The sequence below is a fragment of the Natrix helvetica genome (assembly GCF_964273705.1).
Source record: "Natrix helvetica genome assembly, chromosome: 9".
Taxonomy (NCBI): domain Eukaryota; kingdom Metazoa; phylum Chordata; class Lepidosauria; order Squamata; family Natricidae; genus Natrix; species Natrix helvetica.
In genome coordinates this window covers 16,394,765-16,412,142 of record NC_138560.1, presented here as the reverse complement: position 1 = coordinate 16,412,142, position 17,378 = coordinate 16,394,765, and the positions used below count along the sequence as shown (strand labels likewise).

Genomic DNA, 17,378 nt, shown 5'->3' with positions numbered 1-17,378 from the left:
CCCACAACAACAACCTTGTGAGGTGAGTTGGGGTGAGAGAGAGACAGGGAGATTGTCCCAAAGTCCCCAGCCAGTTTTCATGCCTAAAGTAGGACTATAACTCACAGTCTCCTGATGACTGTCCCAAAGCCGCCCAGCGGGCTTTTGTGCTTAATGTCAGACTAGAACTCACAGTGTCCTGGTGATAGGACCCAAAATCACCCAGCCAGAAGGTGGAACTAGAACTCACTGTCTCCTGGTTTCTAAGCCAGCACCTTCATCACTGTCCCAAACTGGCTCTCGGTCACTGTTGCTCAATAATGGCCCTCACTTTGGGGGGTACAAGTGAGGTTCTGTTAGCACTGCAACAACCATCCCTCCGTGAGGAGGCTAAGGAAGAAATCTGGCGCTCTAACTGGAATATAGTAAAGCAATAGATCCCCAGGAGGGAGGGGCTGCATTCCAGAGCAGTAAGAGGCACTCAGTCTAGATATTTTGTGTGAGAGAAAGAGAGTGAAGACAGTCCCTCCCTAATAGTTCACAGAGTATATGTTTGAGGTGCCATATTTTTGGAGTATAAAATGCATCTCCCCCCCCCCTAAAAAAGAGGCTGAAAATCTGGGTGGGTCTTATACACTGAATACAGCAGTTTTGGCCTCCTGAAACCCCACCCCCTTCACAAAAATCGACATTCAGAAGGTTTGGGAGGCCTGCAAAGTGCTCCTGGGGGGCCAGGGAGGACAAAAACAAGCGAAAAATGGGCCATTTTTTGCTCATCCCCCCCCCAGCCATTAGGAGCACTCTACAAGCCTCCTAAAGCCTATGCATGCCCTTTTTTTGACGAAAAATGGCCCGTTTTTGTGAAAAATGGCCCGTTTTTTTGCTCGTTTTTGCCCCCCAGCCCCTAGGAGCACTTTGCAGGCCTCTCAAACTCTCTGCATGCCCCGTTTCTCACAAAAAAATGAGGTGTGCAGAGGGTTTGAGAGGTCTGCAGAGTGCAAAAACTTTTATTAAACATTTACCTCTTCAAAATCTTGGTGCGTCTTATACTCTGAAAAATACGGTAACTATAGTAGAGTGCTTAATCTGGCAAGATTCTGTCTATAGCAGGGGTGGCGAACACGCGGCTCGCGAGCCACATGCGGCTCCCGGCCAAAATAAATGAGGCTCTTTGCCTCTTATCATTATTTAGTATACTGTGGCTCGGATCGTGCGCTCCCTTTCGGAAGCTGGGGAGGTCCTTTGCAGGCAGCTAGAACGGGCCGCCTGCAAAGGACTTCCCCAGACTTGCTTTGAGGAGCACGGGGCGACTGAGGCTAGTTGTGAAGCCCCAAAGCCCCTACCGCCACCGGAAGAACTGCTGCCACCTCCTCCTCATCCTCCTCTAACAGGCAGCACTGCCGGATTTGCCGCCCGGCGCTGCGGCTGAGATGAAGCCGCCAAAGCTCCAGCCGGCATCTCCGCGCGTGGCAGCGGCGCCTCCCCTCCGCTCGGAGCAGCTGAGCTCAGTCAGCACTGGGTTACCCCTGCCCCCTCCTCCTCCTCCGCCGTGCTTTTGAGGAGCCATGAGGCTGCAGGAGCCAGTAGGAAGGCGGGGGGGGGAGCAGGGGAAAAAAAGCCTCATGGCTCCTCAAAAGCACGGAGGAGGGGGAGGGGGCAGAGGTAACCCAGCGCTGAGCTCAGGAGCAAATCTGGTGATTCTGTTGGAGGAGGAGGAGGAGGAGGTAGCAGCAGTTATTCTGGTGGCAACTCGTACTCGTCGGCATCTTCAGCAGAAGCCCTGCCCACAATGAAGAAAGCAAAGATGGAGCAGATCCACGCAGATGACGTCGCTACAACATGACTGGAGGAGGAATTCTGGGAGTTGAAGTCCACAAGTGTTAAAGCTGTCAGGTTTGAAGACCCCTGGGGTTTTTTTTCCCTAAAGGGTTAGGGGTGCAAGGGTCTTGTAACTTGACAGCTTTAAGAGTTGCGTGCTTCAAATGCCAGAGTTTCTGAGCCAACATTTTGGTTGCTAAGCAGGAGCGTTGTTAAGTGATACTGATATTGAAGAAACATAACTTTGAGTTTCAAATAATACTGATTTCATTGTTGTCTTAGGTGACATCTGTGAAAAAAATTCGGGTGCTCAGGCATGAAAATGTGCCGCTCAAACACTATACTTTTCTGCTCACATCGAAAAAAAATTAGAGGGAACATTGCTTCCGGGTCTGTTTTGGCAGGTCACTGCGTGGTGTGGCTCTCTGACTCTCACAGTTTAAAATTTTGGCTCTTTTTGTCGAACTTGTTCGCCACCCCTGGTCTCTATAGGTTTGGCAACAATAATGAAATCAGCTTGGAAGAATCGCTACGTGTCTTTCTCGGTTCTTTGAACCTGAGAATACATTTGATGCCGTCTTATGATGATGGATTGTGGTCGCTCTTTCATTAACTTTATTTTGTGGTTTGTGCCTGTGCAGTCTTGCATTTTGCGTTTTATTGTCACTACTGAAGAATTTAACAAAGACAAAAATGATACAATGGTGGTAATACTTTAACAAAGCATAATTTCAATTGGAATTATGAAGTTGGCTGATTTTGGGCAGGCTTTCTCTATTTGGGCAATAGGCTGGCATTCAGAAGATGCCCAGGTGCCAATCTCCAGCTCTGGGTAAATGCATGTGAATGCAGACGGTTATTTAGATCACCAGCCCAGACCTGGCTAGAAAGGGTCATGTTTAGAATTTTTAATGACACTTTAACAGGGAAATGGGAAAATCAATAGGCAGCCAATTGCAGTGGCGCTCTAAGTATTATATGTTTTGGCTGCTCATCTCCCACACTTTGAACAGCTGTGTTTCCAAATCATTTCAAGGCAGCTTCACGTCCAACACGTTGCTGTGATCAAGATTGTTTGTGGCTGCCTGATGTCATTCTCCTAATGAGAAGAGCAGAGATGATTTTAAGACAGAAATGTTTCATCTGAACAGGCCATCGCAGCAGCTGACAAAAGGAACGGAGCTGTGTTTTTAAATGCTCTTCTAGCGCAAGTATGAGGCCCCGTTATTGCTGATTTGCACGTGACGCTTTCATGTCAGAATTTGGAAATGATGAAGGACTTCACGTGGGTGGGTGTTTAGTTGAAAGGATGTTGGTCATTTTCCTCTCCTTGCTGAGTTCTTAACGTCTTTTCTCTTTTTATTTACTTTTGTCTCTTGTCCTTCTTCCTCCTCCTTGTCCTCCTCCTCTTCCTTCTCCTTTTATTTCTCCTTCTCCCTTTGCTTCTCCTTCTCCTGTTTCTCCTTCCCCTTTTTCTTCTCCTCCTTTTCCTCCCCCTCCTCTTCCCCTTCCCTCTCCCTCCCTCCCTCCCTCCCATCCCTTCCCCCTCCCTCTCTCCTTTCTTTACTTCCTTCTCTCCCTCCCTTCTCCCTCCCTCTCTCTCCTCTCTTCTCCCTCCCTCCCTTTCCTTCCTTCCCTTCTCCCTCCCTGCCTCCTTCTCTCCTTTCCTACCTTCTATCCCTCCCTCCCTTCTTTCTCTCACCTCCCTCCCTTCCCTCTCTCCCTCTCTCCTTTCCTTCTTTCCCTCCCTCCCTTCTCCCTACCTTCCCTCCCTCCCTCTCTCCTTTCCTTCCTCTCTTCCCTCCCTCCCTCTCTCCCTCCCCCCCTCCCCTCCCTCTCTCCTTTCCTTCTTTCCCTCCCTCCCTCCCTTCTCCCTCCCTTCCCTCCCTCCCTCTCTCCTTTCCTTCCTCCCTTCCCTCCCTTCCCTCCCGCCCTCTCTCCCTTCCTTCCTTCCTTCCTCCCTTCCTTTTCTCAATGTTCACAGGATATCCTACTGTACAGCAGACAAAGTGCACGACAAAGTGTTTGCCTACATTGCTCAGAGTCAGCACAACGAGAACCTGGAGTGCCATGCTTTCCTCTGTTCCAAGAAGAAAATGGTCAGTATTAAGTGGAAAAGTTACGGGTGGGTTCGTTGATTCAATTCCTATGGCTTCCCATGGGGCATTTCCAGGTTTCGGTAACCCCCCCCCCCATAGCAACCCATTGGTTCGCTTAACGATCGAGGCATTCGTTTAACAACCACAGCAGCCATTGTATGCCGATCGTGTTCGCTTCACAACCGCCTCAGGAAAGGTCATAAAACAGGGACAGTCCCATGGCCAACTTTCAGAACTCCCTTATAGTTATAGCTTATAGGACCACCTGTAGAAGGGCTTTCCTTTGGAGGGGGCCAGGTTTTATTTGCTTTGCTTTGTGAGATCAATCCCCACATCACACTCTCCAAAGGACAGAACTACCGTAGCTATTTCTAATTTCACTGCGGGGTTTCAAATGCCCTTGAAAACTTTCCCTGCCAAAGGTGTTTTCCCTCTCCTCTTTTTTTCTCCCCAGACAAAAAAAAATTGACTGCCAATTGGACATTAGCAGAAATACGAAGACAGGGGTGCACAACTTCAGGGCATGGACTCTGTATGTCTATTTTTCACATCTCCGGCATATAATTACTCTGTATTTTTAGCGCCTGGGCAATTCACAGCATTATCTGGGTCTATTAAACTTGATTTGAATGTGACAGCTGAAATTGTAAACAGCTGTGAAGAGTTTCATACTTAATTACCATATTTAAGGAGTTGTTGTCTTTTTTCTTTTTTTCCCCCACCCTGATAAAAAAAAGTACTTTGCTCCTCCACCAAAGATTTAAGTGGCTCTGACAAAATCTCTTTTCCCCCCCTTTCATGTCACACTGGCACAGGTACAAATTTTATCTGTTGTTCTAAACAGCCCCATCGCTCGGGGGTGTCCAACGTGCCAGCCAGATAACGGGTGGGAGGTTTCTCATCGGTATCATAGAACTTGATTTGGGGGGGGGGGCTGGTTTACAGCATCCATTAATCTATAAGAAAACCAAATGTCTGTGCAAAATTCTCTACCTATCTATTTATTTGTCATAACTTTCTTAGAGAGAGCTACTGTCTTGGAGTGAATTATAGTTCTTGTTCAGGCATCTCGATAAGCCATAATTTTTCTGAGTTCTGCCTGGTACATGTTATCCAAGTCAACAATTGTGTAATGTTATACAGCATTGCTTTTGCTATATATAAGGCCACACTTATTGCATCCAGTTTTAGTCACCACAATGTAAAAAAAGATGTGGAGATCCTAGAAAGAGTGCAGAGAAGAGCAACGAAGATGAGTAGGGGACTGGAGGCTGAAGCATATAAAGATCAGTTGCTGGAATTGGGTATGTCTAGTTTAAGGAAAAGAAGGACTAGAGGTGACATGAGAGCAGTGTTCCAAGATCTCAGGGGTTGCCACAAAGAAGAGGGAGTCAAAGTATTCTCCAAAGCACTGAGGGCAGGACAAGAAGCAATGGGTGGAAACTAATCAAGGAGAGAAGCAATCTAGAACTAAGGAAATATTTCCTGACAGTTAGATCAATTAACCAGTGGAACAAAAAAAAAGATGTTAAAACCCGAAACGAAGAACGATGTCTGGGTTTGCCTACACAGGAGCTTAAGAAACCACAGGTTTCAAGGTAGAGTAGGCTATTTCAATAAAACAACCTGGATTAAAACCAAACACAGCATGTTGGGGTTTAGCAAAATGCATGAACGTTGCCCCTCTTTGATTAGCTACTTAATTCCCAGGCCTTTTTATGCCACAGCGTTTATTCCAGAATTGTGGAATCTCAAGCTGAATTTTGTGCTGAATCTTGATCAGCTGTTTGCAGCTTTGGAGCTACATTTTGCTGCAACTCACTGTTTTTTTAGCTGGGAATAGATGGGGAGAGAAGAAACTGTAATATTAATCCTGTGCCAGCATGCAGTCTTGTGGCAATTAACCCCAGAGTCTGTGATTCACCTTTATCACAACAGGCCTTCTAAGCTAACTAGATGTGCAGGTAAAAATGGGTGCCACTTTCTGGATAGTTTGACGAAGCACTGGCTGCCCCGTGAATGGGATTTATAATTGATTGACAGTTTTCATCACTTATAGAAACATAGAAAAACGAGGGCAGAAAAAAGCCTAGTGGTCCATCAAGTCTGTCCTTTGAGTTTATTCGTTTTTGTCTCCTTTTCAATTTATTTATTATATTTAATTATTACTATTATTCCTTTATTTTTTATTTTTTGTCAATGACAGACATAGGTTTATCCCAAGCATTTTTAAACTCAGATAATGATGATTGAGGGGACGCGGTCGCTCAGTGGCTAAGACACTGAGCATGTTGATCAGAAAGGTCGGCAGTTCGGCGGTTCGAATCCCTAGCGCCGTGTAATGGAATGAGCTCCTGTTACTTGTCCCAGCTTCTGCCAACCTAGCATTTAGAAAGCACATAAAAATGCAAGTAGAAAAATAGGAACCATCTTTGGTGGGAAGGTAACAGCGCTCTGTGCGCCTCCAGCGTTTACTCATGCCAGCCACATGACTATGGAGACGTCTTCGGACAGCGCTGGCTCTTCGGCTTTGAAACGGGGATGAGCACCGCCCCCTAGAGACGGGAACAACTAGCACGCATGTGCCAGGGGAACCTTTATCTTTAACTTTCATCATTTATAGAAACAGAAAAACGAGGGCAGAGAAAAAGTTTAGTGGTCCGTCAAGTCTGCCCTTTGAGTTTATTTGTTTTTGTCTCCTTTTCAATTTATTTATTATATTTAATTATTATTGTTTTTGTATTTTCCTTTATTTTTTTTTTATTTTTTTGTTGGATGATGGACATACATTTATCCCGAGCATTTTAAAACTTATTTACTGATGATCGACCCACCATCTCTGCTGGAAGTTGGTTCTTCCACTATTCTTTCTGTGAAGTAATACTTTCTAATGTTACTTTTGAACTTCCTTCCTGTCAGTTTGAGGTTAACGCCCCCATGTTCTTGATTTTTGCTTACTGTTGAAAATACGACCTTCTAGAACAGGGGTGTCAAACTCAAGGCCCCGGGGCCGGATCTGGGGCTGCCCTGCAAACAACGAAGGACTGGCCCGCGGTGCATCTGTCAGCAAAAACAGAGCTCAGGAGCGCCATCCGCAGCCCTCCCAACCTCCATTTTTGCTGACAGAGTGTTGGAGGAGGCCATTACAGCCGAAAACAGAACTTGGGAGCTCGTTTTCGCTGGCAGAGCGCTCGGGTCAACACAGGTGCTCCCAACATGACATCAAGCTGGCCACGCCCACCCTGGCCCCTTGAGGTCAAACACAACCCTGTTGCGGCCCTCAATGAAATCGAGTTTGATATCCCTGTTCTAGAACCTGATCCACACCCTTAATATAATTAATGGCTTCAGCCATGTCCCCCTCTTTCTCTTCTGTTCTCTAGGGTGTACATACTCCGTCCCTCCAATCTGTCCTGATAAGTTTGTTCCTCAGACGCTGTGCCATTTTTGTTGCCTGTCTCTGGACTCACTCAATCTTATCCGTATCTTTTATCAAGTGAGGTCTCCAGAACTGAACACAGTATTCCAAATAGAGAAATGGCACTTAGACTTATATAGTGCTTCATACAGCCCTCTCTGAGCTGTTTACAGAGCCAGCCTCTTGCCCCCAGCAATTTGAGTCCTCATTTTATCGACCTCGGAAGGATGGAAGGCTGAGTCAACCTTGAGCCGGTGAGGATCGAACTCCTGGCAGTGAGCAGAATTAGCCTGCAGTACTGCATTGTAACCACTAAGCCACGCAGCTCCTTGCCCTATGTAGCAGGGTTTGAATCTCTTTTTCCTGATGATGCATCCCAGGAAAGGAACCTCCACTCATTAGGATGTGAGAGAGAACCCCAGTATCCGGAAGGATTAACTTTGAGTGTGGTATATCACCCAGAGTCACTTTCATACGAGATGGACAGCTGTATAAATTTAATACCAAGGCCTGTGTTAAATCACTCAATCAATCGATCAATCTCCAGTTACTACTAGGAGAGTTCAGCCTCCTAGTCTAAATCTAAACACATAGTAATAATTTATGGTTGGTTACACACACACACACACACACACACACACACACACACACACACACACACCAGAGGTGGGTAATAACCGGTAGTAGCGGCAGCGGGAGGCTCCCCCCACTCACCCGCCCGGATGCTTCTGCGCATGTACAGAAGCGTTGTGCGCACATGAGGGAGCGCACCCGGACCGGTAGTAAAAAGATTAGCAACCCACCTCTGACACACACACACACACACACCACGGACGGTTATATTCCACACTTCAATTCTAAGTTGAGGTATTAATAGAGGTGAGAAGAGGAAGGAAAAAGTGATATTCAAAAAGAACCCAACAACTCCATATTTATTTCCAAAAATGATCTGTACTAGGCCAGATAGAGGTCTAGAACTTATTTGCAAAATATTTCAGGTTTTATCTCATTTCATAGGGGGAAAGAAAAAATAGAGTCGTTTTAACCCCGTAGGCCACATGGAAGGGATTGGCTGGGGAAGAATCTTTGAATGAGAAACTATGCTGTAGTTCAAAATGCTGGATAAGCAAGGTGGTAGAACCCTGGGCATTTCTTGTTAATGTTTTGTAATACATGGTACGGGTTTGATTTGTATTCAGAAATTTGTATTCAGTATTTTCTAGACTGACGATGGCTTATAAGAAGTTATTAAAATGCAATAAAACTTTGCACAGTATGGAAGAACAGCACAATACAGGGTACCACAAGGGCATATGAATAATAGCTAAGAATAAATAACAGATGAATAAAGGACCTGAGCTGTTATTTCCTAAAAGCCTCTGGAAGAGCTACGTTGAGTGAATCACTGGAGTTGTTAAATTAATAACACAGTTGTACAGTGAATTTGGCTCCTCCAGTGAGTCGCAAAACGTGATCCCATACCCCCCCCTCCCAGGACACTGCAACTGTCATAAGTACGAGTCAGTGGCCAAGCCTCTGAGTTTTGATCACATGACTGCTGCAATGTGTGACAAATGGTCACGAGTCACTTTTTTCCAGTGTCGTCGTAACTTCAGGTGTCACTAAATGAACTGCTGTAAGTCGAGAACTAGGTGTCCTTTGGGGCTTCAGATCTTTTTATCTCAAGGAAGTAAGGCACCGTGAGTAGATTCTCCTTGGAGGATTTCCTTGAATAGGTCAAATCTGTTTAGTGGTCTTGCGAGTAACCCGATGCCTAGCCAGATAGGATTTTATGTCAAAGTTTACTTTGAGTTGCTCCTAGAATCTTATTAGTAGCCAAAGCTTAATAGCCCCAGTTAGATAATAATAACGTAATATGATAAAGGGAAACTGGTGTCAGTCATTAAGCTGGTCAGTTTGGACCAATAGTAGCTTCCAAGAAAATTTTAAGAGCAGGTAGGGCATATTATAGTAATCTAATTGCATGGTGAGTTATAAGCCACCCAGAGATCGTTTGATACAAAACGAGCAGCAAATAAATTTAATAAATAAATAAAAATAGAGATGAGTGGATGGAATCCGTATTGCCTATTTCTCCTGTTTCAGGAAAGACAGCAACTGATACACTAATTGCACTGATAGAAGAGAATATTTGAACTGTGGGCACCTGAGTTTGGCTAACATCGATTATGTTTATTTTATTTTAGGAATTTATAATTGCCGCCTATTTGCACATGGTGACTCCCAGCGGCTGACAGGAATATAAAAACCACATCTATAAAACTAATAAAAGAAATAATCATATAATAAAATAAAATAACCGACCATCATGGCAACAACACAACATATGAGCCATTAAATGGGCTCCGTTTCGCTCTGCATTCCCCAGGCCAGCTGGCAGAATCAGATTTTCAGTGCCTTCTGGAAGAGTGCGTTGTGGCCCTCCAGTGGCCAGAGGAGCTGGCAGCAGAGTTGGGCAGTGAGGAGGTTGGGGAGGAGCATGGGCCAGTCCTGGAGGCTGGGGAAGGCTCAGATGAGGGCTCTGCAGCGACCAGATGCCTTCAAAGCTAGACAGCAGTGAGGCAGGGGAACAGCTGGAGCCTGTTCCCAGTGTGCGCATGCGCAGAGCTGCCAGAAGAAAAGAACAACTCAAAAATCAGGGTAGACTTGGGAGTAAAGTCACAGGTGGGAGGTGACAGGTAGTAGGTCTCCCTGCAGCCTTCTGGAACCAAAAATGGGCCACAGGGTGCCATGCACCCCTATGCATGTGCATGCATCTTCTGCATGCGCCCTGCTGCTCCGTGCATGTGTGGCAGAGACCCGAAAATCAGCTGGCCGGTGGGAGGCATGATGGGGCTGAGCAGGGGCGATGGCTCGCATGCCCACAGAGAGGGCTCTGCGAGCCACCTATAATACAATACAATACAATAGCAGAGTTGGAAGGGACCTTGGAGGTCTTCTAGTCCAACCCCCTGCCTAGGCAGGAAACCCTATACCATTTCAGACAGATGGCTATCCAACATCTTCTTAAAGACTTCCAGTTTTGGGGCATTCACAACTTCTGGAGGCAACTTCTGTTCCACTGATTAATTGTTCTAACCGTCAGGAAATGTCTCCTCAGTTCTAAGTTGCTTCTCTCCTTGATTAGTTTCCACCCATTGCTTCTTGTTCTACCCTCAGGTGCCTTGGAGAATAGTTTGACTCCCTCTTCTTTGTGGCAGCCCCTGAGATATTGGAACAATGCTATCATGTCTCCCCTAGTCCTTCTTTCTCTTAAGCTAAACATACCCAGTTCCTCCAACCGTTCTTCATATGTTTTAGTCTCCAGTCCCCTAATCATCTTTGTTGCTCTTCTCTGCACTCTTTCTAGAGTCTCCACATCTTTTCTACATCGTGGCAACCAAAACTGAATGCCGTATTCCACCTGTGGAAGGCGTGCCACAGGTTCACCCTCACAGGATTGGAACGAAGCTGTTTCCTTCAAATTTGTAACAGACCTATTTTAACTACTGCACCATGCTGGTTTATGTTTAAAAGAGGGGATTTTTTTTTTAAAAAAAAGACGAACAACTTTCTGTAGGCAAAGCAATTCTCTATAAACTCCCCTTTTTCTCTTCAAAGAAAAGAAGACAAGCCTTCCAAATAATAGCGTGAATTCACTCAAGGTTTTCTGCAGCTGCCTCGGAAGCCAAAACTGCCAGCCTCCCTATTAAATTAAGTCTTAACTGGTGTGGGACCGACAGAGCTGGAGAAGGAGGAATGTGGTGTTCCTGGTTTAACAGCTCTCCTTTGCTGGCTTCAGACCTCAAAACGGAGCTGCCTATTAGTGCCCCATTATAATTGCTGTTGTATCTGTGGTTTTTTTCCCCCCCTCCTCTCCCTCCAGGCCCAAGCCGTCACGCTCACAGTTGCTCAGGCTTTCAAGGTAGCGTTTGAATTTTGGCAGGCGTCCAAGGAAGGTGAGTGTGAAATTCAGCTACTCCTGATGATCTCCTTATAGTCCAATAAGAGGGTTGAGAGCAGCCATTCATTGTTGTTCTTAACGTTTTAAGTTTCTTGTGGATCATAGTTTATTGCCTTTTTTTGTGTCAGTGTATTTAGGACACCGCAAAAGGTGGCTCAGTGGCTAAGACGCTGGGCTTGTCGATCAGAAAATAGGCAGTTTGGCAGTTCGAATCCCTAGCGCCGCGTAACGGAGTGAGCTCCCATTACTTGTCCCTGCTTCTGCCAATCTAGCAGTTTGAAAGCATGTAAAAAATGCAAGTGGAAAAATAGGGGCCACCTTTGGTGGGAAGGAAACAGCGTTCCATGCGCCTTTGGCTTTTAGTCATGCCGGCCACATGACCACGGAGACATCTTCAGACAGCGCTGGCTCTTTGGCTTTGAAACAGAGATGAACACCGCCCCCTAGAGTCGGGAACGACTAGCACATATGTGCGAGGGGAACCTTGACCTTGACCTTAGGATGCCGCAGGGAAATGCATTGCATGTGGACAGTTCTGTCCCTCTTAAGTACAAGTAGTCCTCAACTTACGACCGCAATTGAGCCCAAAATTTCTATTGTTAGACAATCCAGTTTTGTCCCATTTTACAACCTTGTTCACATTGGTTAAGCGAATCACTGCAGTTGTTCAATGAATCATGCAGTCATTAAGTGGAATCCGGCTTCCCGCATTTGATTCGCTTCTCAGAAGCCAGACGGGAAGGTTTCCAATAGGGATGAATGACCCCCAAGACGTTGCAACTCTCATAAATTTACATGCCAGTTGCCACATGCCCGAATTTTGATGACATGATTTATGAGGATGCTGCAAAGTTCCACAAGGGGGGAACGCCATCATTAGATACTTTTTTCAAGTGCTGTTGTAACTTCAGTCACTAAAGCAGGGGTGTCCAAACTTGGCAACTTTAAGACTTGTGGACTTCAACTCCCAGAGTTGAAGTCCACAAGTCTTAAAGTTGCCAAGTTTGGACACCCCTGCACTAAAGAAATGGTTGTAAGTCAAAGACTTATAATCTTGTTTCTCAGGACCCTGGTGGAAGATTGGTGAGCGATTGGAGTGCTGCAATGCCCCTCCCTCCCCCACCCAATTCCTCCAACCTGGGAATTTACCCCATTCCACCTTTCAGTAGGTTGCTAGTATTTAATGCTTAGGATCGCTTTTCATTGTTGCTGTGGCTGCCACCTGGATAATGTAGGTGAGTCAGCATCGGTCAGCCCCTCACCCTTGGCGTAGAAGCTCCTTCATTGATTAGCTCCCAAGCCAAGGTCAGAGTTTGGTTATTGTCATCCAAGCCGTGCTCAACTTGGGACCAAGCCAACTTGAAGGTGTTCTAACCCAAATGCAACAAACCCTCTGAAGCTAACTCAAGGATTCATTTACCGTATTTTTCGGAGTATAAGATGCACCTTTTCCCCTCAAAAAAGAGGGTGAAAATCTTGGTGCATCTTATACAATGAATACAGCATTTTTAGCCTCCCGAAACACCATTTGCAAAAAGGGTCGTGCATAGCCTTTAGGAGGCTTCCACAGTACTCCTGGGAGCTGGGGAGGACAAAAATGAACAAAAAAGGACATTCGTTTGCATGTTTTTCCTCACCCAGCCCCCAGGAGAACTCTATACACCTCCTAAAGGCAATGCATGCCCTTTTTTTTGACAAAAAACGGGCCGTTTTTGGAAGGTCTGCAGATTGTAAAAACTTTTTTTATTTTCCTCTTCAAAATCTTGGTGCGTCTTATACTCCGGTACGTCTCATACTCCAAAAAATACAATAATTAGGAGTGCCAGCAGCCCCGTGAAAAAAGTTTCTCTCTCACTGCAGGCTAACAAGGCCCTCCGTCCGGAATATGAATAGTTGTCTGCCACATCTATTCATCTCCGCCCCCTGCCTTTTATCCCCAGAGCTAGGGTGGGGCTTCGCTAGCAGCGGTGGCTCTTCTGTCCCAAGGATCAGCCCATAGATTTCCCCTGCTCTCCTCTCCTCTGCCTTCTGCCCATCCATGCGTCAAGCACTGGACCCAGCTGTTCCTCCTCTTCCTCATCAGCCACCTCTAGACCTGGGGGCTGCTGACTCTCCATCTGAGGGCTGACAGATGGCCCAGGCTCTGCCTCAGTCTCTCTGACTCTTTAAACTGCTTAGAGAGGGCTGTAAAGCACGGTGAAGTGATATATAAGTCTAAGTGCTATTCCTTCCTTCCTTCCTTCCCTCCCTCCCTCCCTCCCAGCAGTTAGAATGCAGTATTTCAGGCTAACTCTGCTCACTGCCAGGAGTTTGATCCTGACCAGCTGAAGATTAACTCAGCCTTCCATCCTTCCAAGTTGGATAAAATGAGGACTCAGATTGCTGGGGGGCAATAGGCTGACTCTGTAAACCACTTAGAGAGGGCTGGAAAGCACTGTGAAGCAGTATATAAGTCTAAGTGCTATTCCTTCCTTCCTTCCTTCCTTCCTTCCTTCCTTCCTTCCTTCCTTCCTTCCTTTCTTCCCTCCCTCCCTCCCTCCCTCCCTCCCTCCCAGCAGTTAGAATGCAGTATTTCAGGCTAACTCTGCTCACTGCCAGGAGTTCGATCCTGACCGCCTGAAGATTGACTCAGCCCTCTATCCTTCCGAGGTCCATGAAACGAGGACCCAGATTTTTGTGGACAAGAGGCTGACTCTGTAAACCGCTTAGAGAGGGCTGTAAAAGCCCTGTGAAGCGGTATGTAACTCTTAAGTGCTATTGCTTGTCAGAAGATCACAAAAGGAGATCCCATGACCCCAGCATACTGCAGCGGTCACAAATACATCCCAGTTGCCAAGCATCCCAATTTCGATGCTGCAGGGGATGTAAAAAGCGTGAAAAATGGCCTTGTCGGGTTTTTTGGGGTTGGTGCTGTTGTCATTTCAGAGAGTCACTAAACGAATGGTCGTAGGTTGAGGACTGCCTCTATCCCCCATCCCTGCACACGCATGAACACGCTTCCTTCTAGCTCTTGAGGGCTTCTGGTTACGGCTGACCTCCTGGTTCGAATGAAGAGTACTTAGACAGTGAACCATCTGTCTCTTTGTCAGCGGCGGATGGGTTGAAGGAGCTGCAGGCAGGTCGGGGCCCCTTCCAGATTGAGTGTAATTGTGATGAAACGGCTTCTCCAGGCTTGGCACCCCGCTGGCAGGAGAAGCTCTCCCTGCTGGCTGCTGTTGTTCAACAGTCACAAAGGCTAAAAGGTTGACGTGTGTCTAGGAGAGGGATTGGCTTGGAAGTTATTTTCCCCTTCTTGGTTCTGCTCCTCCTCTGTTTCTGCCATTGAGTAGCCCCAAAGGGGCGCCCGCTCTGCATATGGGGAGCTCCAAAACATTTTCCCCTGGGAATCCTCTCTGGCCGGAAATCCACAACAGCACAACTCCATGAAACTACTTCCTTCCTCAGTTGGTGTTAGACCATCTTTCCCTTCCCTCCCTCTCTCCCTCCCCCCTCCCTCCTTCCTTCCTTCCATTCCCCTCCCTTTATAAAAGAGATAGAGCTCTTATCTTATTTATCTTCTTGCCTTCCTTCCATTCCCCTCCCTTTATAAAATAGAGATCTTATCTTATTTATCTTCCTTCCTTCCTTCCTTCCTTCCTTCCTTCCTTCCTTCCTTCCTTCCTTTCCCCTCACTTTATAAAATAGAGATCTTATCTTATTTATCTTCCTTCCTTCCTTCCTTCCTTCCTTCCTTCCTTCCTTCCTTCCTTCCTTCCTTTCCCCTCACTTTATAAAATAGAGATCTTATCTTATTTATCTTCCTTCCTTCCTTCCTTCCTTCCTTCCTTCCTTCCTTCCTTCCTTCCTTCCTTCCTTTCCCCTCACTTTATAAAATAGAGATCTTATCTTATTTATCTTCCTTCCTTCCTTCCTTCCTTCCTTCCTTCCTTCCTTCCTTCCTTCCTTCCTTCCTTTCCCCTCACTTTATAAAATAGAGATCTTATCTTATTTATCTTCCTTCCTTCCTTCCTTCCTTCCTTCCTTCCTTCCTTCCTTCCTTCCTTTCCCCTCCCTTTATAAAATAGAGATCTTATCTTATTTATCTTCCTTCCTTCCTTCCTTCCTTCCTTCCTTCCTTCCTTCCTTCCTTCCTTCCTTCCTTTCCCCTCACTTTATAAAATAGAGATCTTATCTTATTTATCTTCCTTCCTTCCTTCCTTCCTTCCTTCCTTCCTTCCTTCCTTCCTTCCTTTCCCCTCACTTTATAAAATAGAGATCTTATCTTATTTATCTTCCTTCCTTCCTTCCTTCCTTCCTTCCTTCCTTCCTTCCTTCCTTCCTTCCTTTCCCCTCCCTTTATAAAATAGAGATCTTATCTTATTTATCTTCCTTCCTTCCTTCCTTCCTTCCTTCCTTCCTTCCTTTCCCCTCCCTTTATAAAATAGAGATCTTATCTTATTTATCTTCCTTCCTTCCTTCCTTCCTTCCTTCCTTCCTTCCTTCCTTCCTTCCTTCCTTCCTTCCTTCCTTCCTTCCTTTCCCCTCCCTTTATAAAATAGAGATCTTATCTTATTTATCTTCCTTCCTCCCTTTCTTCCTTCCTTCCATTCCCCTCCCTTTATAAAATAGATAGAGCTTATCTTATCTTTCTTCCTCCCTCCCTCCCTTCCTTTCACTCTTTTTTCTTTTGCTCTTTCTTGTGCTCTTTTTCTTGCACTTTTTTGAGCTCTTTCTTTCTTTCCTCCCTCCCTCCCTTCCCCCTCCCTTCCCCTTTCCTCCCTTCCTCCCTTTCTCTTTCTGCCATCTTTATTACTTTATAAATAAATAAAGTTGCTGAAGTAACTGAACTTTTCAAGTAACAGAAACTCACAGTCTCCTGGTTTCTAGACCAGCATCTTAACCACCAGACCAAACCTTAGGACCTCCTTAGGAAGTGCAAGTATTAGGAATTATACGTAGACCACAAGTGTGTTCTTTCCCTGAATTAAGACAACCAAAATGCAAAGTGAATGGGAAAAGGTCTAGATTCAACTTTTACAGCTAATTGGGCTCTAGGGTCCCTTCTAGACAGAGCACAGGGACAAAAATCACCACCTACTTTGCCTTCTTGTAGGTTATAATGCAGTTTTTGTGGATTGTGGTCTTAAAACCGACTGAGAAACGATGAGATTTTGTGTCCTTTCCTCCCCCCCCCCTGTTCCCATGACAGAGAAGGAGAAGAGAGACAAAGCCATCTTGGAAGCAGAGTCTGCCAGCAGCCTAAATTCAGATACTTCCTCCCCAAAAGCACGTAAGTAACCAAGGATTCAGTAAAAAAAAAGGAAAAGTTGTTGAATTTACCGAGTTTAATTCTTGGAAAGAAAGTACAGTCTGAAAGTAGAATCTAGGAACTACTTTGTTTGGCCAACATACTACATGGTGTTGTGGCCTGCCAGCGATGGCAGATTCGGACAGTGAGGAGGTTGGGGAGGAAGATGGGCCAGTCCTGGAGTCTGGGGAAGGCTCTGACTAGGGCTCTGTGTCGGAGGCAGAGAAAGGGCCAGGGCCGTATGCCAGTTATCAGCTGCCTTCAGAGTCAGACATCAGTGAGGCAGAGGAACAGCTGGAGCCTGTTCCCAGTGTGCGCATGCGCAGAGCTGCCAGGAGAAGGGAACAGCTAAGGAACAAGGGCTGACTTGGGAGTAAAGGCACAGGTGGACGGTGAATGGCCCCTCCCAGAGGAAATAGAAGAGGAGCGAAAGGGGAGGGGAGTTTGCAGGAGACAATTAGTTCAATTTATTAGAGTAAAGATCTGTTCCTGACTTCTTGCCAAGTAATTGCTGCTACCATATGGCGTTTGGAAGATATCAGCCTGGCAACTCTTTTTAGGAGCTGTCTCTTTTTAAAAAAAATAAAGTTTATTTTAATATAAAATACAAATAAAAAGAAAGATAATACAGGAATGAGGAAGGGGAGGGGAGAGGGGGTGCAAGGTAAGAGAGAAAGAGGGGGGAAGCAATGACTTCCCCCCTTTTTTCTAAAATCTTTGAATTTTCAGCCAGCCTGGTCTTCAGATTAGGAATTCTGGAAGACGGAACCTCACACAACTTTGAAGAATAATAGGCCGGAGGAGGTTAATACG

At 45.9% G+C, this 17,378-nt stretch overlaps 1 protein-coding gene across 9 annotated transcripts in view; it reads left to right on the top strand.

Annotated features, from left to right (window-relative positions):
* LDLRAP1 (low density lipoprotein receptor adaptor protein 1) overlaps positions 1-17,378 on the top strand; it is a 632,547-nt gene that overhangs the window by 100,779 nt on the left and 514,390 nt on the right. For all 9 annotated transcript variants that reach the window (XR_014176144.1, XR_014176145.1, XR_014176146.1 and 6 more), the window contains 3 exons: positions 3,782-3,896; positions 11,201-11,273; positions 16,467-16,547. Coding sequence is in view for 6 of the 9 variants with exons in the window: in XM_081961996.1 (XP_081818122.1) it covers positions 3,782-3,896; positions 11,201-11,273; positions 16,467-16,547 (269 nt within the window). In the remaining 3 variants the exon portion in view is untranslated. The remainder of the gene's footprint in view (positions 1-3,781; positions 3,897-11,200; positions 11,274-16,466; positions 16,548-17,378) is intronic.